Source organism: Haplochromis burtoni, unplaced genomic scaffold (genome assembly GCF_018398535.1).
Source record: "Haplochromis burtoni strain Fernald_Lab_line unplaced genomic scaffold, NCSU_Asbu1 Contig_69, whole genome shotgun sequence".
Classification (NCBI taxonomy): Eukaryota; Metazoa; Chordata; class Actinopteri; order Cichliformes; family Cichlidae; genus Haplochromis; species Haplochromis burtoni.
The window spans coordinates 1,255,171-1,278,359 of record NW_024582430.1 but is presented as its reverse complement, the minus strand read 5'-3'; the positions used below and the strand labels follow the sequence as shown (position 1 = coordinate 1,278,359).

At 43.7% G+C, this 23,189-nt stretch overlaps 1 protein-coding gene across 1 annotated transcript in view; it reads right to left on the bottom strand.

Moving 5' to 3' along the window:
• The window catches only part of adamtsl3 (ADAMTS-like 3), a gene marked incomplete in the record, with an annotated part of 199,610 nt that overhangs the window by 42,034 nt on the left and 134,387 nt on the right, over positions 1-23,189 (bottom strand). Inside the window, 8 exon segments of the mRNA XM_014334109.2 lie at positions 2,913-2,997; positions 3,899-4,046; positions 4,730-4,940; positions 7,835-7,885; positions 8,961-9,099; positions 9,190-9,301; positions 11,130-11,287; positions 16,824-16,898. Of these exon segments, the coding sequence (XP_014189595.1) occupies positions 2,913-2,997; positions 3,899-4,046; positions 4,730-4,940; positions 7,835-7,885; positions 8,961-9,099; positions 9,190-9,301; positions 11,130-11,287; positions 16,824-16,898 (979 nt within the window).

Here is a 23,189-nt window from a genome sequence, read left to right as displayed (position 1 = left end):
CGATAATCACATGCTTATCATCAGCCGCGGTGGGAGAGGAAACACACCCGGACAGATTCACACAGTCCTGGTGTGTGTGTGTGTGTGTGTGTGTGTGTGTGTGTGTGTGTGTGTGTGTGTGTGTGTGTGTGTAGGATGATATACCTGCAAAGGCTTTATGCTACCTGAAAAAGAAGCGTAGACTGTGTCAGAGCGACGTGAAGCTCTTACACGGTGTTTCAAGAGTTCTGGGTTCAGGTTTTACTAAATGAAACAAACGTGCTCCTCAGTATAAAAGCTGAACTCTCATCTACAACAGCATGAGAGTATGGAGACCCCCGATCAGGCGCTCCCCATCTGCTGTAATGACAGACACAAACTCTTCTGCTAAATTCACACTGTCAGGACAAAAAGTCTAAAAATACGTTGCAGCTGTAACAGCCTCGGCTCTTCTGGGAATGCTTTCCACAACATTTCGCAGTGTGTTCATGGGAATGGTTGACCATTCTTCCAGAAGGGCATTTGTAAGGAAATTTCACAGGTGGCATCACGCTGGAGTTCACTGAGCTCCTGAGAGCGAGCCGCTCCTTCACAAATGTTTGCAGGTTTGCCCAGGAGCTTGATTTCATACACCTGTGTCCATGGATGTGATGGAACACCTGAATCGATCATTTGGATGGGTGGGTGAACACTTCTGAGGTAATAAACCTCAGAGAAACAGGCTGTGGTCTCCTCACTCTTCACTTTTCACAAACCCGAACAGTACAGCTAACAGCTAACACATGATGAAGAACACTTACTGCTGAAGAGACCGAGTGAAAGAGCACAGTTTATCCTCGTTTTACCCAACACCATACTCTGAGCTTTTGTTCTGTCACCAGTTAGCTAGCATAACCTAATGTAGGACTAGCAGTAACCCACCAACCAAGTCAGCCACCTCATGTCATGTGTGAGCGGCACGTTTTTGGAGCAGGGCTCCAGGGTCTACAGGAGGTTAACTGACCTGGATTTGGTTTAATGTGCGCATGCAGCATGATGAAAGCCACGATTCTCTATGGACGAGTATCAACAAACTAATACGTCCCGTTTTCAGTCACAGGACGTCAGAGGCTGAGTACTGAGACACAGCTGCTGTCCTGGAGGAGACAGGAGGTCTCTACACAACCTTCTGATGTCTTCTCTGTCCAGCAGCTGTAACGGGTCATAAATTACATATTGTTATAATTACATGTGTTCTAGTACCCAAACCGTCTCTTCCAACCCTGTAAAAAACACATATACTGTATATTTAGCCACCCTGATGTTCCCGATCGCGTGTTTTTAGTTCCATTATTGTCATCATGGTGTCTGTCTTTACTAGCTGCTGTAAATGTGCTGCATATGTGTTATAGGCACAGTCAATGCTAGCATGAACAGATAATTCCTGCTAGCTTGGAAGTTGGTTGCATTGGGTTGTAGGAGCTGGAGCGAGCAAGTTGGAGGTCATTCTTTCTTTTTAGCTTTCATCGTCAGACACAACCAGGAACACACCGGTTACACCAACTTAATCCAGGAGAACAATAACTTATAACCAACCTCAGGCCTGCGTGAGGATTATTTGAGGAGAAGAGTTCTCCAAACACGACTTCCTCCTGAATCACCCAAACTAAGACGGCTTTGATGAGTTCAAGGAAAAATTATTAACAAATGCTGTTAACTGAGCTTCTGCTCAAACTGCACGATTGACTCGCAGGGGTTAGACGTTCGTAGGTCACGATGCTCTGATGCAACCTGAGTGCTCAGACTGTGCGTCCATAACATGAAGCTTATAACACAAAATCTGTCGCTCGCTCTCTCTGTCTTTCACTCACACAGACACACACCACCATCAACTTTGCTAAATTGCAAATGAAAAACATTGATCAGCTGTGATTGAGCAGCATGTAGATCCAACTATTTTCACGGTTGTTGTGGTCGTGATCATTTTGTGAGGCCACATCGAAAAGGCTCGAATGAGCCAAAGTTCTACAAGCTGTGCCTCCATCGCTTGTGTCCAGATCACACGCCGCCGTGCTGCTCCGTCTTTTCACTGACACTTGTGTTTGCGTGTGCGCAGTGTGCGAGGCTGCGGTGACGCCCTCACGACGGCCGACAGGATTTCAAACAGGTTTGATTTTCTTACGACCGAACGATTGATGAGCGGGAGCTGGTCGTGAGGTGTTAATCGCTTCTCGTTATCCCACGTATGCTACACGACACACGATGAAGGCGAAACTCGGGCCGATCCCCAAAACGGTCGCACGACTCAAAAATCGGCTCAAAATGAGCCAAAAATCGCAGAGTGTGAGCCCAGCATACACAGAGAGGCTCTGCCCGGGTGGTGGGGTCGAGCTCAGGGCCTTCTTGCTGTGCTCGTGCAGCAGTGCTAATCAAACGAACTATAAAGATCAACAATGTTTTTGACCAGATTGTTATCGTGACTCTTAAATGCTTCTGATTCCTCACTGATATATTTGCTGTTATATAAATAGAACTGAAATACACACAAATGTGTGCAGTGATAAACTAGGAGAACACATCTGTCACCATGCAGCACATCTGTGCAGAGCTTTCTCTAACACACTGCTGTGATGTGCTGTAGTAACAAAGGACTGAATGAATGGAGCCACCTTTGAATGGATCAGGTGTGTGTGGGTGTGTGTGTGTGTGTGTGTGTGTGTGTGTGTGTGTGTGTTGTAAAGTTAAGATGCGTTGTGAAAGCAGCTGATAACAGCAGAGTTAATGAGGGGATGATTCGTATTTATGAATAGAAGACAAGCTGTTTATTAAAAAGCACTGAAGTGTGTTGGAGAGCAGACGATAACTCTGACAGTGTCGTATCCTGAGCTCACAGGATGTTTGCTTCTGTCTTCAAACGCATCTGAGCGACTGTCAGAATGTGTGTCTGCACTCACGTGGGGTTTTCTGTAGCGGTGTAGTGTTCCTCCAGCTCGTGGGCTTGTTTTGACCAGGGAAGCTTCGCCTCCACCGGCAGGGACTCTGACAGAGAGACAAAAAGTTAGAAAGACGTCTGACACAGCTGTTCACCATCAGCTGCTCCGAGCTCGGCCGCAGCTCAGAATTTTGTTTCTTAGGAATAAAAAGTTCAGCACTGGAAATATTTTTGCTACTGTGGTACTTTAAAAAAACTTTTTCCATTATCACAGCAACAAGTCCGTCAGACTCAGTCTCACATTAAAGGACATCTACTGACAGCTGGGAGGGAGGCCGGCCTCCAGATGGATGTTATTTAACCAAGACACACATTTCATCCTCACATTTATCTCCCGTCTCTCATAAAGTTCACAAGACAGATTTAAATATTTGCTAAAGACCCTCCTGTGCTAATCATTTTATACAGTCCACTGTACAACGAGTGTTTTCCAATTAAATCACATTTACAGCAATAATACCACACACACACACACACACACACACACACACACACACACACACACACACACACACACACACACACACACACACACACACACAGCTAATAGGCTCAGCATGACTGCCAAAGAGTCCTGAGTCACACACAGTAGAAACAAATGGAACAAAACTATTAAAACATCTCATAATGTTTGTAAAATAAACATTTAAATTTAAAATGCTTCTCAGTTGTGGTCTTAGCTTATTTAAAACACACACACACATTCTTGTTTTGCTATTTTAGTGAGGACATCTCATTGACATAATGCTTTCCCTAGCCGCTTACCCAAACCATCAAAAATGGATGCATAACCCAAACCATAACCTGTAACCCTGACACTAAAACCACATTTTGAGTCTCAGAAATACCTTCAAACTCATTATACTAACATTCAAATTTTTGGTCCCCACAAAGATGTCTAAACAGGTACACACACACACACACTGCTGTAAGTCATCAGTGTCCCACCTCTGGGCTTGTGGCAGGCCACGGGGACCAGGCAGTCCTCCTTCACGTGAGGCTTGAGTGACGGTTGGCAGCCTCCGACGTGCTGCCCGCGGTGGTCGATGCACAGAACCACTCGGTAGCGCAGCCCTCGGCCACATGTCACCGTGCACTGCGACGGGACGGTAACACACACACACGTTACCTCACAAATGAATTAACCATCTTCAGTAATTAAGGCTGCATCAAACTCTTGCTGTCAGTGAATCGAGCGCTGACTGACGCGTTGGTCACTGAGCGTTTGAACATCTCTGATCCAGAAACGCTTTAACTGCTTAGACACAGAGTCTGACCTGCCACTGCAATGGTTTGTTTTTAGACATGCACCACATCCAGTGAGACGTGTGATGTTTCTACAGAACACCCTGTTATAAATGCAAAGCAGTAGTAAACAGCGTAGTGGATGCTGCTTGGTAAATCACATAAATGTTCCCCGGTGAGGAAATCGTAAAAGATTTTGTTTTGTAACCTTACAGCAGGTTTGATTATACTTCAATAACATGTGTTGGTGTGAGTCTTACTGCAGCTGAAACCAGTTTAATAATTCAATATTTGTCATTTCCAAGTACTTCAGCGAGTGCCGGATATCAAGTTTCGACTAACATGTTAAACATCATACATGCAGAACAAAACCACCGCCAACAATATTAATAACAGGAAGTGTCAATGAATGTCCAGGGATGAAGATCGGGAGTCTGACACAGGTCACATGACTTCTATGAGCCTGCCTGTGTTAATTTATTCATTAAAAGTGGATTCATTATCACTTCATGTTCAGCTACTGAAACCACTGACCTGTGACCACTCCATGGCCACCCACTGAGGGCAGGCGAAGGTGTTGCAGATCTGTCGGGCGACAGGTCGCGGGGAGTGCGTGCACTTCCACTCATCCACCTGGGAGAACTGCCCGTGGGCGTCCTCCTCCACACACAGCACACTGCGATCCTGCCAGCCCCCATTTTCACCACAGGACACTGAGCACTGGGTCCAGGGGCCCTGCTCCCAGCTGTGCACACACAGAAGAGGCTAAATGAGTTTTATGTACCCAGATACTGAGTAAGGTGGAGGTGAGGAGGGGGCAGAACCTTCCTGCATAGAAAGAAACACCTGGAAGTGTGGAGGACGTGATTCGGCAGCGAGGTCAGCAGCACCTGTGACAGGCAGCGCACGGAGGTTATTACAGTGCTTTAAAATCACTCGACTTCAAACCAGAGAACAAAAACTCTCATATTTTTAGATCCTCTCCTTCCCCTGTCCTCGCTGCTTTCATGTCTGATCGAAAGGTCACCTTATTTCATAAAAGCTGTGAGAATAATCTTAAGTAATGATGTAATAACATTTATGCACCAACGTGGAACACGTCTGAATCCCGTTCCTTTCCCCTGGAAGCCTCGTGTGGATCAGTGCAGGCCCAGATCCGACACATCCAGGTGGGAACACGAGGGTGGGGGGAGACGGAGAGGCAGGAACGTGTCACCTGAAATACGAAGCAACTCTGACACTTTTCCACAGCTAATGTCGATTCCACTTTACACTTATGTAAGCTATAGATTCAGCACTCAGTGAGTACAAGCACCCCGTTACACTCTGTCACACAGAAAGGAGGTCAGGGACATTAACGAGGCCATTTCAGAACAATTAAGACTGCAGGACTCCGTCTCATTATGTTGTAATTAGATAAGTGCGGTGATTAACAGTCTGTCTCATTGCAAGTGGTGCATCAGCCTCGATAGACTGCAATCAATGCGCGTTCCACATCCGACGGCTTTTAGAGCTGGAAGCATCACTGCACTGCATAACTGTCTTTGTCTTTCTCCAGCTCCTTTTTCAAACCAGGCTGTCTGCAGCCACGCTCATTATGCAACCCTGCTGACAATGACAACGATGCCTAATGCAGTCCAACAAAATGCTGGAGATTCGCACACTGCACAGAGTTCAAAGGTAGGTCAAAGGTTAGAGTGGCTGATGGGTGCACACAGTTCAGGACTGGAGGTTTATATCTGCTGCACGGTGTATACGTCGGTGCGAAACTGAGGCTACACTCATAGAGATGCTTTCATCTGCAGTGCACAAAGTTTGCAGCTTTAAGTGTGTGCTTCTGGAAAATACACACATTTTAAATGAAGCTCTTCAGAATATCTACATTTATAAAAGGTGAAGGTGAAGCTAACAGGCAGCTAGCAGAAGCCACAAAGAGGCCACGCCCCTAATAATTAGGGGTGCAATGATGCACAAAATTCACGGTTCGATATTTTTTCGATAGGAAAAATGTTCATGCCTTTTTAATTTGTCATTTATTAAGATTATAAATATATATTTTCACTCAAAAGTACAGTTTTTAAATTTAATGTTGCTGAAACAACAAAATAATAAAAAATAAATCTGATTGAGGAATCCCTCATCTTTGGAAAAGAGAGTTTATTACAGAGAAATGGCTCTTTCAAAATAAAAGCTATACTATACGCTTCTTCTGGGCTATATTCTCAGCAGCATTAAACATATCAGGTCCCCATAAGGAGAATCCTGTGCTAACGGCTGTGTAAATGACTCGGGTAAAGTTTGTAGCATGCTGCTTGTTGTTTTTGTCTTTGCACTAGGATGATGTCGGCGTAAACGTGCAGTCATATTCGTTGTGTTCCCACTAGTGCTGTCAGCGTTAATCTGAAATGACGTTAACGCCACAACACAAATCTCCGTTAACGAGCTACCGCGGAGACCAGTGCATGGGGCTGGACGGCCAACACGTTAACGAGCTAACTGAGCTAACACACTAGTTCCCACCCATGTAATTGAGCATTGCGTGGCACATCCGACATACTGTTTTACTTTAGTCCATGACGCGCTTACCTTCAGGGTCATACGTCACATGAAAACCAAGATAGTTCCAAACGTCAGATCTGAATGAGGGTGGGGGAGGTTCAATTTGCCATGTTGCAACGAGCTTCGCTAGCTTGCTAGCTTGCACTGCGCTCAGTGAATCTGCGTTCGACTACTCCGCCTAGGCTGCACTGTCGAGCACTGAGCGCTCAACACAGACAGCATTGTCAGAAGGAAAGTTGATCAAATAAATGTTGTATTGTTCGATACATATGAGCACCGAACCGAAAGCACTGTATCGAACGGTTCAATATCAATAGGAGTATCGTTGCACCCCTACTAATAATGCAGACTTTAAGCCCTAATAAGCTTTAAACAGGTGAGTTATAAAACCATCCTCCCCCTGTACAGGTGTTATGAAGGAGAAATGACCCACAGAGACCAGTTTGTTTCTGCTGTGAAGTTTTAACATGGGAGTCTATGGGGACTGACTCACTGCTGCCTCTGCTGGACGTTAGAGGTACTGCAGGCTTTGCCACTTTTAATTTTGAGGCTCTAAATATGACACCATCGCGTCAAAAATAATAAGCATAATTCCCTCCTCTGTTAGAGCGTAACAGTCACCAGTGAGACCAGCGCAGCAGTCGCTGAGCGAGCCGAGCTGGAACTCCACATGCATGAACTTATTTTTGGGAGGAACTACATCCAAACTTCAAACACAAACGGTGGAGCTCTCTCTCCCTAAAGAACAGAAAAGAGTGAAGACGAGAGAGGCTTTTGTTGATTGAAGGGTAACGCTGTGGAACACCACGGAGGAACTCTTTCATTTTTCCCACGATTGAAGATGAAAAGTCAGACTTTTGTGGAAGGAGGATTTTTTTTTTTTAAATAACTGTATACTCTCAGAAAAAAATCATCTTAGCAAAAACTAACAAAGTATTTTTAACTAAAGTTATGACTGAAAATCTGATCGCAGTGGTTTGAGCGTCTTGTGTGAGACTCTAATGTAATTTATTTTTACTTTCGAGTGCATCGAGGTTCGTTTAACACTTTGATTTTATCTCAAGAGTTAGAGGTACTCACCGAGGCAGAGGCTGGAAGCGGTCATGAGGCATCACTGCTTTGAATCCATCACTGCAGGAGACAAATGTGATAATGATAACCACACAGCAGCATATCTAACATATATAAACACTGTTAAAATCACTATCAAACACATTCTGTCATATTTGTTTAATCCATCATTAAAGCTCCTTTAATAATAACGCAACACGTCTCTCGAAGCTGGACAGCTCCTGTGACGGTCTGTGAGCTGAGGAGAGCAGCTGCAGGGGGACGATGTCCTGCTCTGGTCTGATGGAGGACTCTAGCTGCTCTGCTTCGTCCTGTTGTTGCTTTCATGATGCTCCAGATGTTCTCAGCTGGTCAAAGGTCTGGGCTGCAGGCGGGCCGGTTCAGCAGCTGGACTCCTCTCCCATGAAGCCGTGCTGCTGATTTAACATCGTCCTGCTCAAACATGAAGGCCTTCCCTGAAAATCTAGATAGATCTGACCTCCGATCAGTTTCCACTTTGCTTCAGTCCATTTTAAAGGAGCTGTTTCAGGCCACATCTGGCTTCTTCCCTGCATGACGGAGCTTTAACCTGCACGTGTGGACGGCAGGCTGAGACACGTCACTGCCATCAAATTCAAAATGAGCTCATATTTGATATGAAATATTAAAATCTGTCAGTTTAAATATTTGATATGTTTTCTGTGTTCTGTTGTGAATAAAATATGTCTTTATGTGATTTGCGAACCATCGCATTGTGTCTTTATTTCCATTTTAGGCAGCGAGCCGACCTTTGATACTAAACTTTCAGGCTGAGGCTCACAGACTCGTGCATCTGTTAGATCATCTGAATGAAGACGTGTGCATGCACTCAACTGGATCTTTCTTCTTTTTTTTCAAAATATGAAAATATTCCTCATTGATGTCAATGAAACCACTATGGGGGACGCTGGTATTTGATCCAGGAAGGCCAATAGCTCCCAGTTTCAACAGCGGAGCTCGCGTGCTGTGGTGTCAGCGTGCCAGATTTAAAAACGTTGACGCTAATCTGTCGGCTACAGTTAACACGCTGCAGCGGAGGAAGGAGACGATGACTATAAACAGGTAAAACAGTGTCATGCCGAAGCTGCGACGCTGCACAGCCACCAGCTGTCCGCACCTCTCCGGGCAGGGGTCCATGTTGCACTCTTTGAGCTTTGGAGTGGGTTTGGTGTTTTCAGGGTAGCTGTTACAGTGGTGCTCGGGCAGCGTCTGGTTGGACCGGATGTCTGTGCACTCGGCAGAGTTCAGCTGGTAGCCTGAGGGAGGGAAGCGACCACGCCGTTACCGCTCTCACACTCTAAAAGTGAATCTAAAAGCATTTTTAATCACGGCGACGGTCAGCTCACCTCCTCCGCACGTGACCGAGCAGGGGAAGAAGTCAGTCTCTCTCCACTGGTATCGAATTGGTTTGTAGAACAGAAACTGGACAACGGTGTCCTTGGAGCCTCCGTACTTTATCTGCACAGCACAACAGAAGAGGGTGGACACAGCGGGCAGAGGGAAGAAGGACAAAGTCAAGCTCTGCATGTTAGAGGAGCCTCCGCTCAGTTTCTCAAACCAAATCTACGCAGTAATTCAGCCATTTTCAAGCATTTAGTCCTAAAAAGATGAACCTGCAAAAATACAGAAAGATTTAAGGCTTTTGAAATTCCCATCATAAAGTGAAGGACTTGATCCTTACAGCGTTCAAACTGTTGCTTTGATAAGACGAGCACTTTCCAGCAGCCCTCCTTTTTTAATATAAAAGGCGCTTGAGTCATTCATCACACACTCTGCAGCTCTGGATAAGATTTAGCTTTGTGCACTGAAAGCATCGACTGCACACCGAGCTTTCAGACAGATGGTAATGTGTCATATTTGTCACCAAAGTAATTGCAATTACAGAGCGTAACTGATAGCAAACCCACTGCGGCTGGGCACCAGTGGGCACAAAGACGAGGAAACAAAAGAGCGGAAGACAAGACTGAATAAGTTTCTGACTGAGCCGAATTAATAAAACAATGCAACACTTTAATCTGCAAAATTCTGCCCTCCAGCCTGCATGAAATAACCATAATCTGCAGCTTGTGCCCACATCGGCGGGCAGACGTTCGTTTCCAGAACGTGAGTCTGACCGAAATACTTCTACGCACCTGAGTAATCGGGTCCAGGCGGGCGAGGATCAGCAGCAGACGGACGGTAGTCAGCGCTCTGATCCCAAAACGAACCGGACAAATCATCCACACGGCAGAGAGGCCACTTTTGTTTCTCTGACGGGATACGATGCAGAAACTGCGTCTGCTCCATTAAACTGTCGTTTATTTCCTGAACAGTAATGACAGCGGCTCCGTGTTAAAGGATAAGAGTGGAGTTTCTCTGCTGTCTGTGTCACTCAGGCAGGTTAGAGCAGCCTTTGGTTGGATGGATTTTCTAGAAACCATCATATTGATTGATGATGGTTTAGCTTTTTTAATTAATCTGCATTTGGAAACTCTGACTTGGAGATTTGGGCTACAAATCACGTCACGTCTCCGATGTCTAAAAACTTTATGGTGCAAAGTTTAAACATGTTCAGCGAGTGAAATTAATACTTCTATTGAATAAGACGACCTACTAATACTTGTGGTACAACTTTTCATATGAAAACAGCATTTTCTTAATTTGTGTGACTAAATATTTCATATTAAAAGGTTTTCAATATGATTTCTTTTACATTATTGTGAAATTCAACTATGTACAGTTCAGAAATTGTCAGTAGCTGTCTTTTGCGAAGTTTTTATGTTTTTACTTTTTCATTAGTCCAAACTTTGGACCATACAGTTTCTATGCGACGGGCCGACGGATGAGCAGGAGCGCACATTGATTCGCGTCAGTGAAACGCATCCATCGAGTTGTTCTGTAGTCTCCAAGCGTTGCTGGAGCTTTAACTTCTTCAGACCCACACTTTCCACGGATGTTTAGAGAAGAAGCGAATAATAATTTTGGATAACTCCAAAATGCTTTTATCTGGTGCAGACAGCCGACTGTCGACGGCCCACTAAGAGCTCGTCTTTTCTACGAGTGGAAAAAAAGGAGGGCTGTGATGCTGGTAGTACAAAGTGGAAAATGCATTTCCACTTAGGCCTCATTGACAGAAATTCTAATAGTGCCGCAGGCAACAAGCTCTCAGTCTCATTAAAACAATGCCTCAAAAGCCAAATATTCGCAGCAGCCTGTTTTATTTATGTTTGCGCTCTTGTATCTGTGATAAAATATGTCAACAGAAGCTCAAAGTCCTCAGGCTGTTTCGCTATGAAGATAGCTTCACCTTGATGATGTAATCAGCGCCGAGTGGGCCGTGCGTCCTGAGTGTCTGCCGGTCGTTCCCCCTCTGAAAGTCCAAGGAGGTGTTTCCTATCACGTAGGAGCCCGTCGACTGCAGACCGGTCTCCTCCTTCCTCCCCTGAAGAGACACGGCTTCAATAACTGGCAGAGAGACAGAGCAGGAGGGAGCGTTATTAAAGCACACGCAGGATTAAATTCATGCTTTAAAAATGCAAATGTCTGAAATGTGACGCGCAACCCGACAAGACTGGGTGTGAAATGTGTTGTTTACTTCCACCGAGAGGAAACAAGTTCTTACCTAATACTGGAGATAAAAACTAGAGATCTGTGTGACTCACCTCGTTAGCTTACAGCGCAGAGAAGATGAGTTTTTGGGAAGCATTACAATCAGAGACATTATGGCAAACCAGGTAACAAAGACACAACAACCAAATCTGTAACAGCTGTGGGGTCTTCTTACTGTACTGCACTGCTGATTTCACAAAGGTACTCAATTCAATTTTATTTATATAGCGCTTAATCAAAACAACAGTCGCCTCAAGGCGCTTTATATTTCACAGTAGTACAATAATACATACAGAGAAAAACCCAACAATCATATGACCCCCTATGAACAACAACTTGGTGACAGTGGGAAGGAAAAACTCCCTTTTAACAGGAAGAAACCTCCAGCAGAACCAGGCTCAGGGAGGGGCGGGGCCATCTGCTGTGATTGGTTGGGGTGAGAGAAGGAAGACAGGATAGAAGAAAAGTATTAAGTTCAGAGTACTCTAAAATGGTGAGTGATGTTAAAGTCCCACATTTTCGGTATCCCCTTTTTCAAAAGCAAAAAGATACAGTAGAAAACATAAACTTTGCATCAGTAGAAGATAAGATAAGACTTTATTGATCCCACAACGGGGAAATTTTTTGCGTCACCTCAGCTCAGGTACAGATATCAGAAGAAAATACAAATAAGTACAATCAGTGAAAGAAAGTAAGATAATACACTATATACAATGGTAGCATACACAGTATGTGATTGTTGGTTGGAAATATGGAAGACATAAACTATATAGCTTGACATAACTATTGTACCACTACTATTCCTATTTATAGACATGTACACACTAAATATACATATGTATACATATACATACATATATACCTGCACATGTCCGTACACATGGACATATTAAGATCCAATATTAAGTCCCGTGTTCTGTCAAGTGTGATAAAATAAAGTTTTCCTCTCAGAGTTTGTTGTTTTACTGTAAACGGTGCTGCTCTGGCTCTGTCTGCAGGTGCAGGTCTGACATCTGTGACTTAGAGACTAAAAAGTTGCTGTACTCCATTCCAACGAGTAAAAATCAGTAGTAATATGAAGTACGCAGGCCTGTTACATTAAAGCACAGAGTTCTCACAAGAGATCCAAGGCTGTCTCCAAAAGGTGCAAACCACCTCTAATTACTCAGAGTTTCCTGTAGCCTCCTCACAGCCGCATCTTCCAGCTCCTCCTTGGGGATCCTTGCACTCTCGAAACCCAGGAAAGAAGAAGCAATTCCACTGGTGTGTCTTCGGGCCTACCGCTGGCGGATGCATCCAAAGAACCTCCAAAGAGAGCCGTATTCAGACTCCAGCAGTGTCTTCATATGATGGGGAAGAAGAGCATCTCTGCTCCTTCTGACTGCTGAACTCTACAAATGAGTCCAGCCTTGGAATAGAATTAGTTTGCCGTTTGTGTGACTTTGGTTGCTATCCACGGCTCATTAACCCGTTTAAACCGATGGGAGTGCCACCATAGCTTGCCCATACTAAGAAATTCCTGCTGTATTTGGTTCATTGTTGGCTAGCTTGTGGAATTGCTATGGGTTTGTCACTCTGGCAACCAAGCACAGACCACCCAAATCCTCATGTGGCTTTTGGATGAATATGTCGGCTGTTGGTCACGCCCCTTTTGTTATCTGGGACAGAAACTGTGCAACAAAAGAAAACGTGTAATCCTAAAGCCAACATGTGGGCCCAACCAGATACATATTCATTAATTCATTAAGGTCAATGAGTTAATGAGCACAGCTGTACCTGAACCTGGCACACTGCTGCACAGCTTCTCTGTAAAAGGACTGGATGCCTCTGTCGGTGCACTCCTGTAGCTGATTGTGCATCATCACTCAGGATGATTCAGCGCCTTAAAAGCCAATGTGCAGGTATAAAAGCCTAGAGCAACTTCACTCTACCTGAAATTGTACAGTGAGCGGTGGGAAGGTGCCTCACTTTCTGGCTGCTCAGGCTAAATTACACAGTCCACCTCTATTCGCCTGCTGGTGCTTGTTGCCTCAGCGCTTGCCTCTTGGAACAAAATACTAAAATCTACTGGCAGATATATGGGCCAGTAATCTTTTCCTGAGTGTTTTCAGAGAGTGTGTTTGTGTTTGGAAGTACACTCTAGTTTTTATGTACTCCCAATAGCTTCCAGTAAGCTTAGAAAGCAACTCTCCATCCGCTGCCAGGACGCTGATGAGTTTCATAGCTTCTTCCTTTGCTGGAAAACCACGACCTTCGCCTCTGGCTTTGGGGCCGTGGATCAATCTGGCCTGTGCTGTCAGAATGAAACAGTTTGAACTCCGTGAAGTCTGAATTCAACAAAGAGCAGATCGTTTGTGCTTTTCTGTAAGACTTGGTTCTCACAAAAGGTTGGTGCAAATCCAATTAATCTGTCAGTCTAAGACAAAGCATCACCATTTTTCATGTTGCGATTATATTTAACCTCTTAACATTCAGCAGGGTCGGACATCTTTGGGCTTTCCTGTTCCAACCGGCCAAAACTTAACATTTACCCAAACCCTGCCTCTGACCTGGACCCCGGATAGATTGCTGGTGATCTGGTGGAGGTAAAGTCTGACTTTTCTAAGATATTCCATGTTTTTTAAAAAAGATCTTAATTATGTTACATGAAAAAATGAAAAATTCGTCAGAGGAAATCGTGGAGTCTTTGGCCCATTATGAAAAGAAGTTGTTCATCTTTTTAAAGTTACCTGGTGTTAAATTCTGTGTTTGATATTATGCTTAGTTACAGAGGAGTAACTCTCTGAACTGTAAATGAGTGTGTTGGACCTGTTTTCTGCTATTGTGGTCTGTCTCTCCTCTAAAATGAGCTCTTGGTAACAGATGAGCAACCTGCCAAAGAAATTCTGGGTTACTCCTCGAACCAGGAGCCTCTGACTCAGCCAGAACATCTTGGAGCTGTTTTAGGATCAGGTTTGTGCTGACGTATCTGCATTCGCCCTCAGACCCTTCACTTTTTTCAATCGACAATAAAATAGAGCAGAAAACCCAAATGATGCAACGAAGCAGTCAGCAGCTCTGAGGATGGGAATCGCAGGGTTTCGGCTGTGCAGGGAAGTTTTTTCTTCACATCTCTGGTTTGTTTTATACCAAGGTGAGCCCAGGTCTGGACTTGGTGCTGAAAGCATGATTTACTGTCCAAACTATCACCACTATTTATCAGGTGACACTGTGGAAACCAACACATCAACACAACACAACGTGGCATGTGAGGAATCTCAAATCAGCTGCTGCTCCTGTTGGACCGACTCTGATTTACATAAATCTTTAGGCCTAAGACAGCTGGGATCGGCTACACCACCCCCACAAACACAACACCGTGACAAGGATGAGAAGAATGGATGGATGCTGGCTAAAAGCTGTCAAAATGACAGATCCTGATTTGTTTAGATGATATGAAAGACGAGTAAGTGTGTCCAGCTTTTATCTTTAATTTTTTTTCAGATATTTTTGTTTCCTCAAATTCGGTCACTGAACCATTTTTCTAAAATTTCACAGCAATCATTTTTGTTACGCAAACTTCAAAAGCATAAAAGTTTAAAACTAAAAACGAGCAAATCTGAGACGGTGGAGGAAATGTTGTAAAAATGAGCTGATTTTAGATGGAGTGACTCATTTGTCTCAACACAACATTTGTAAAAAGTGCTGTGCTACAGTTTCAGTGTTGTGTTTCATGTTGGTTACTGGGACTCTCATGTTGTACTAGTTGTCATTATTATTGTTGCAGATGTGTTATATTAGCAGCTTTGTGCATGTGTGTTGGGAACAGTGGTGGTGACTGGGAAGGGCAGATCCCCAGTTTACCCTTGTTGCTTCACATAAATACCCAGAGATTAAATGTAGTTCTGGTTCATTTCATATTTACACTGAATCACTGCATTTACAGACATTTACATTTGGACCAACAGCGAGTCTTCAATATGCCTGATGCACGTTGGTCGTCTCAAAGGAAACAACAACAAAGACCATTTACCATAAAAGCGAAACAGCACAGATCTGCCATAAAACCAGTTCACGCACGTTTGGTTGTACTTGGAGTTCATCAGGGCTCTGATTGCGTTCAAACTCTTGGCCATACGATGACGACCACCAACGTAAGAACTGGATGTTAAGTCTTTGTGCTCGATGTCTCGTTTGTCTTGTAAGTCAGGTTTGTAAACTCAAGCATATTTCTCCCTGGTTCAGCTTCTTTTTGAGGAAATGCATCACTACAAACCACATTAGATGGTTCACTCTATTTAAAGGTCTCCGTATGGTCCTGTGTTGGTGGTCCTTAGGTGCTACACAGGACTTTCCATACTCAGGCCTACAAGTTGTAGCAGCGTCCCATTACACTGGTCAACAAGCATTGTGCTACTGGGACTCCTTCGCCTGCACTTTGATAGATTTCACCTGCTAACTCCAGATCTGAAAGCCATTTTCATCGAACACGTACAGGTTTTCCAGAATTTTCTTGTCAGCCACAGAGAATTTTGCCGAGCTTGTGAATAACATGCTGAAAGCAGGAAATAGTCCCACAACATCACTGAAGATGCCCGCTTTACGTTCTCATAGCAACTTCTTTCCAACAAATCTGAAAATGTCGGCGATGAGCACGGGGAAAGATTTCCACGAGATATAAAAGTGACGGAAACCAACATCAGGGAAAATTTAATCAGAGGCAGCTACTGTTGTTTCTCGCAAAGAGACACGAACGTGCAGAACAAGTGCAAAAGCAAACAGTTTTGAGCACGACGACATCTTTTTATTTGAGCCAAGCTGACAGAAATATGTGTTAACGAGTCTCTGGTGTTGGTAAAAAACCTGATGAAGAGCTAAGGAGGAGCCAAGTCGAGAATCTTCAGAATAAACGGTGAGCTATTCTCGCTCACGTTTGTGTGGTCGATTGTCCTTCAGCTGAGCTTCTGCCGCTGTGAGAGAGGTCATTATATTAAAACAGCGTTTAAAAATGCAAACTGAACCCAATCATGTTCTCATAAATCATCACATGTAAACCAGCAACTTGGTATTCAGAGCACATTTTAATAAACACCCTGTTGTGAGACGATTACACGGCGATCATAAAGTCACGCCTGCATGTAGCAATAAACACAGATTTGATTAACTGATCCTTCTTCATATTCAGTCCACAGACCGGCACGAGACAAATAATCCTCTCACCATAAATGTGTTCCTTACAGAGAAACTGAATTCACCCAGAAATCGTCTGTAACATTATTATGTTAAGTTCTTAAGAGATCAAAGCGCGAATGTGCGTAAAAACCTGGTGTGAAAAACACGAGTTTCATAGGACACACTGTCAAACTGAGCATCAGCTTTGCTTTGTTCAGCTTTTGGAACAAAGTAGACTCACCGATCATATCGGGGCCTTTGGCGTTGAGTCTGAGAAAGCGACTTCCCATCGGGACCTCCAGCACCGTCTTCAGAGCTGCAGGTGGAAAAAAGATCAGAAAGGTTTCGGTTAAACTGACAACAACAGTCACTGAGCAGAGAGGCGGACACATCCAAACACCTGCAGAGGAAACGTTTTGTCTTTGTCTGCCTTCTCATGTTTTGGGTTTTATGTTTTTTACCGTAAAAGTAGTCCAGCCTCGCTTGAAAACTTCTCACATACTGACACTTGATGAGCATCAGACTGGATCCCCTTCAGCATCTTTTTTCAGGAACGAGTCTGCTACAGTCCGACAGGACTCGCTCAACACTGACAATATCTGATCAAAACTTTAGAGAATCCTGGAGGCAGAGCATCAGGTGAGGAGCTTCATGCATTCATGTTGGAAATGTTTGGGGAAGTGGAACGACCATTCAGAGGAACGACACGAACTGCTGGACCACCGTGTGCTGGCACAGAGCATCGTCGCTCAGTCTTGGACCATTCGCCAGATGTGCCTCCCTGTGAATTCTTCCAGATCCTGAAAATCAAGTTGAAGGATCACCAACACAATTCTGCAGCCACACCAAGGAAAACTGGTTGGAAAACGCAGCAACACCAAAGTTACTGCAACCGTGTTGTCTTTGAAATGGTTGCTTTGAAGAAGGGGACCAGGCCTGTGACCTGTGCCCAGTGGTGGTGATCTTTAAAATGTCTTTGCATCAAGACGGCAACAAAACAGCAATAAGAGAGAGTCAGCCTGCTATTAGTCACCGACTGAATGGGATCAAGTTGGCTATCGTATGCAATCCTGTAATAATACAGCAATGTTTCTTTTTCTGTAACAGATCTCAGTTAATCAGAAACACAAACTCCTCCACAAAGTTGCTGCAGGACGGTGATTTAACTGCAAAATGACACGAGCCCTCAGGGACATTGCTTTTACGCAGGCATATAGGCAGAATACAATCAGTTCTGTTACGTCCACTACTGGAGGAGATGCTTTGTAGACGAGTTGTGGTCATCAGTGCAGACTGCCTCAGTTCACAACCACCAGGCCGGGTCCTGTTCCTTGGTTGATCTGATATCCTCGTGTTGATGTTGTTCCCACATCATCTTAATAAATGTTGTTCCAGGTTCAACATTGCAAGTGACCAATCACATTGTTGTGACGTCATACTTTTGCAAGCCAAGCGAATCATTCATTTATGAAATTCCAGTGTTGCAAGAACAATATGCATAATGCTTACCGTTTATTAAAGAACAGTGTCCTGAAATGCAAAGAATTCAAATTGCTGGATCGGCGGACAGAGGCGGCTTCTCGCAAGTTAAGTAGTTTTTTCTTTTTACGACGCTTTTTTCCGAAGTCGCAAAAGTATGACATCACAACAATGTGATTGGTCACTTGCAATGTTGAACCTGGAACAACATTTATAATGATGATGTGGGAACAACACCGACACGGGGCTATCAGATCGTGCTCTGTTCCTAGTCTTGTGCGTTCACTCATGTCCCAGGTTAAAAGAATACAACCATACCAACCACCACCTTGTGGGAGAAGTTTGAAAGATGTTTGACATGTAGGTTTTTCTTTAAATCAAACCATAAAGTTTTTGCTAATCATAACCATATTCAAAGTGTGTTTGCCTCTGAAGAGTCACAACATCCATCCATGTGTTAAAAGTGACATGAAATGAGAGACTTAAAAAAACAAAGAAAAAGTGTTGGAGGTCTGAAAAGCCTCCACACTGCTGACCCTTTCCTGTTAGCTTCCTCCATCCTCTTTAACCGGTGCAGAGGTGCTGAAAGGTGGAGCAGAAACCACTGAACAATATAGAACTGAATTGCACAGATTGGCCTTGATTGGCCTATTGTCACCGAGACCCGATCCAGCTTTCTCAGACAGGATCACATATTCATTCACATACTGGACCAGACATCACTGGTAAGAAGGGAGTACAAATAGAGAATAATAGAGTATTTCTTCAGCCACCATGATTATGCATGTAATAATTATTTTTTACTCTTTTCTACATCTACTCAAAAAAAAGACGCGGGGAGGTAAGATATGAAAGTGTGGATTTGTAAATCTGTTAAACCGTAAAACAGCAGAAGGACATTTTATACTCAAACATCCTTAAAGGCAGCGCCAGACGGGATTCGTTGAAAGACCACAGGTGCTGACACTCGAGCTCAACAGCAGACGCCGGACTTCAGAGCGGGGTGTGATGATGGAGAGAGTGGACAACATCTGAAGGAGCTGTCTGAATCCCATCAGGCTGGAGAGGCAGCAGCGTGTAACGTTCATTATTCTTCCAACAGAGTGGAGTAAATGTCCCTGACTCGTCTCTCGCCTGTCAGCGTCCAATAAAGCCACAACACCTTCATTAGAGCCAAATCTTCAGCACAGAGCTTCCTTAAAAAAGGTGGAAATCTGTGGATTTGAAGGTTCACTCGTGTTCCAATCTTGCTGAGTCGACGCTCACGCTGCATCTCGTTATCCTGCTCATGAATTTGCTTGGTAAGAAGTTAACATCAGCAGCAGCCAAAGGTGCACCTCGTCCTGCAAAACAGCTGCTGGTGCAGCTGCCAGCACAATCCAGATATCATTACTTTACAGTTAAAGATTTGGGGCAGCAGATATTATCTATGTGGGTGGTGGCTGGGTGGTGGTGGTGGTCACAAGGGGGCATTTAAACCTCTTCAACATCTTGCCAGATTGTGTCCTGGATGTTAATCAGTGTAGGTGTTACCTTGTTAAGCCGCCCCAAGGTGAAAATGAAAGTCCATTAATGGAGCTTGTTTAGCAGCATTAATTGGCAGCTCTCAGTTATTACACGCGTTAGCTGGACTAAGGAGAAACTCGCCTTCAGCTCCCTGTTTGTGGTGAAGGCTGACGTGAGGAGACCACCACACCGCAGCGCTGTCCTGCCTGCTGCTTTACAGCTGCACAGAAGCAGCGATCTCCTCCGCGGCTCTAAATAACGTCCACGTGTGTGCTGTTAAATGTCACCTCGCTAACTAGTCAGTCACGCGCCTCTCCTGTGCAGGTCGCAGCGTGCAGGAACAACGAAATACTGAAAGCATTCGCTGCTGTGAAACACTTTGTGAGTTTTCATGGTAGACGAGTTTGTCCCACGGCGGGTAAGCGAGGAGGCGTGGGCACGAGGCGACACCTCCACAGACAAACGCAGACTTAATTCCATTTTCTATATTTTATAAACGTCAGTTTCTCCTCCAGCGACAAACGAGAGCCGAGCTCAATTAACACGCTGTGGCTGTGAGCCGCTGGGCTTTACCCCAAACATAATTATTCTTGGAAAACTGCATCTGCCTTTAAATTTATGGAAGCTATGAAATAAATTCAGCTGCAGCCATTTGCAGTTTTTTCCCCTTGAACTCTAAAATAGAGATTAAACATAAAGCCAGGTTGTTTTTATGTTTTTTAAGCAACCTTGGAAATAAATTATGAAATGAAACATAGATAAACAGCTCATTTCACACGAGGCCGTCGACTCTGTGAACCGAGGCTTTAGGGAATACTGCTGCAAATTCATATTCCAAATGCAATGACTGATAAACAGCGGGGTCATGAATAATGTATGAGGAGGAACAAAGGTGATACTCGCGCGTCTGTAAATAAACTCGCTCTCACTAAGGTAGGCCTAAATGTGCGTGATTGGTTAACCTTATCGGCTCTCTTCTTCTGGGACATTAGAGCCGAGGGCAGGAGAGAAAGCACGGGAGACGGAAACTTACGAACTGGATGGAAAACAAATGAGTCTGACAGGTAGAGTCCTTCCAGCCGGAAACTTTGATTGTTGTGTAAGAAGGCTTTACAGGTTCCCCACTGGCCTGGGATAAAATGAGCGCCGAGCCAGTGTCAGAGACACAGAGCACGTATTCACGGGACCTGAAGTCAGACGTACTCGTGCAGTCGCTTATGATGTGAAACCCAGAAAAGGTGTCCTGGAACCACAAACACACCTGGTGTTTATTCTAAGACAGGTCACATGATAGCTGACGAATTCTTGGATGGAGCGATAATATATCACATGAAAAATGCTCCAAAAGCCTCCAACAGCACCTGCACCTGCACCTGTCAGTCAAAGAGGCCCCGCCCCTAATAAGCCTTAGCCTTCATAACACACCGCACACGCGTTATGAAGGAGAAATGACCCACAGACACCAAACAGTTCGTCTCAGGCTGTAAACGTTTATTTCTGCTGTAAAGTTTTAACGTGGGAGTCTATGGGGACTGACTCACTGCTGCCCCTGCTGGACGTTACAGGAACTGCAGGTTTGGGAGCTTCATTTTTTAGCCGCGGGCCAATGAAATATAGATTTTTAATATTTTCATATTCACTTTATGCCAGATGTTTCCAACATTCGTCAAACCAAAACCAGTGATTTTATTTAATGCTGTGTTTGTGTGTAAATCTTGTATAAACAAGGTGTTTTGAGTTTTCCTAAATGCAGTTGACGTTCGGTGCTGCAAATTACTTCATCATAATAACAAGTTCATGGTTTTAAATTTGACCCTCCTGCACATAAACTGTATACCTGTCTGTGAAACCTGAATCCAAAAAGAAAAACATGAGACTTCATGAAGAACAGATGCTTTATGATTTTAATCATCCGTCTGTCGTGCCTTATCCGCACATGCTTTTGCTAATAGAGTTTAGAACCATAGGTATTGATTCGTAACGGTAATACAGCCACGTTCAGCAAACATCCGCAGTGCCGAAGGATAAAGAGTCACTGTAAAACATAATGTGTATCCAGTTAAATTCAACCTAAAACAGCCAAATTATGCTGAATGAACATACTCCTGCTACAGAAGAGTACTGGCAGATATCCCCGAGTTTAAATCCACACTTTCACAGTTTAACAACCTTTGCTGCCTCTCTGGTTAAAAATATTTCAGGGCTATTTCGTTTTATCCATAAAACATGCCGTCCATGATGAAGGTTAATAATGAATTCAATACGTTTGCAGAAATTATTATTTTAAAAGTGGAGCACGCTCACATGTTTGTACCGACTCTGGGTTTAGCAGCTGCAGCACTTCAATAAAAACTGTAACGACTGCCTCCTTCATATCGCAGGTTTATGGTTCAGAGGCTGAAAAATAAAACCGGCACCAAAACCTGCAGTTCCTCTAATGTCCACTAGAGGCTCTGGCAATGAGTCAGTCCCCACAGACTCCCATGTTAAAACTTTAGAGCAGAAATAAACATGTTTACAGCCCGATACAGTAAAATTACCAAAATTAAGTAGTGATTAATAACCTCTTTAATTAAAACAAAATAATTCAAAAACATAATTAGAGCTGTTCTACATCAATTTTTTTATTTTTTTATTGTTTTATAAAAAAATCAAATTATTATTTTGTACAAATATGTCAAATTACAATTATTTACTTCATTCCTGAACATTAAAAAGAGTTTTAGTTTTTGAATATTATGCTTGATTAATGCTGCAGTCCAGTGCGACTCAGAGTCGAGTATATAATGTGACTTAAGTTGGTTACTTACTGAATAAGTAATGTTTGTTGTTTTAAACATGTTTTTTCACAGATTTCCAAATTACTCGTTTTTCTTATTTTTATAATAACACATTTATCAACTCTGTAATTTCATATATGGAGGAAGTAACTGCAATGCCAAAATACCCAACTAAAGACTTTTGAAGCTATGAGTGACATCATGGTGGTGGTGTCCATCTTTTTGTACAGTCTATGTTTTTCTGGCATTGCTGCAACCTTACAAACTGTACCATCTGCCTCTCGACTGTCTTTACCTTCTACACATAAAACTACATTTAAAGGTGACACATTACACCAGTGTCCTCACATTTCAAATCAGCACAGACTTGAAGAAGCGCGCTGACTGTTCTCTGCAATCAGCACTCCTGCAGCCTGTTTTCAGCCGTTTCAAAGGGAAAAATCTTCAAGCTAAAGTTCTAATCTAAATTTGTCAAGATCCAGAAACGGAATATTAAATCTCCCTGCCCGGTCTTTGAGAAGTGATGGACAGATATACCAATTAGCTTATTAGAGCTCAGAGAATGGTGACCGACCTCTGCGTGAGGCTGGGGAGTGCAAAAAGGAAACTGCCAAATTGGCTGGAATTTTAATCCCAATAAACTAAATGTAAGTGATGAAGAATGTGTTGCACAGAACCACTGACATTTAGTGCAGATGTTTGTTCTGCTGCAGTCCTCCAGGGAGGTAAGGCTAAAAAGGCCAAACGAAGTCTGACTTGGCGTGATGCGAGCTTAAAGAAACCAGAGATTAAACAAGAAAGGGAGGAAGAGGAAGCAGCGAGAGTTTCTGCATCGCTGGGAA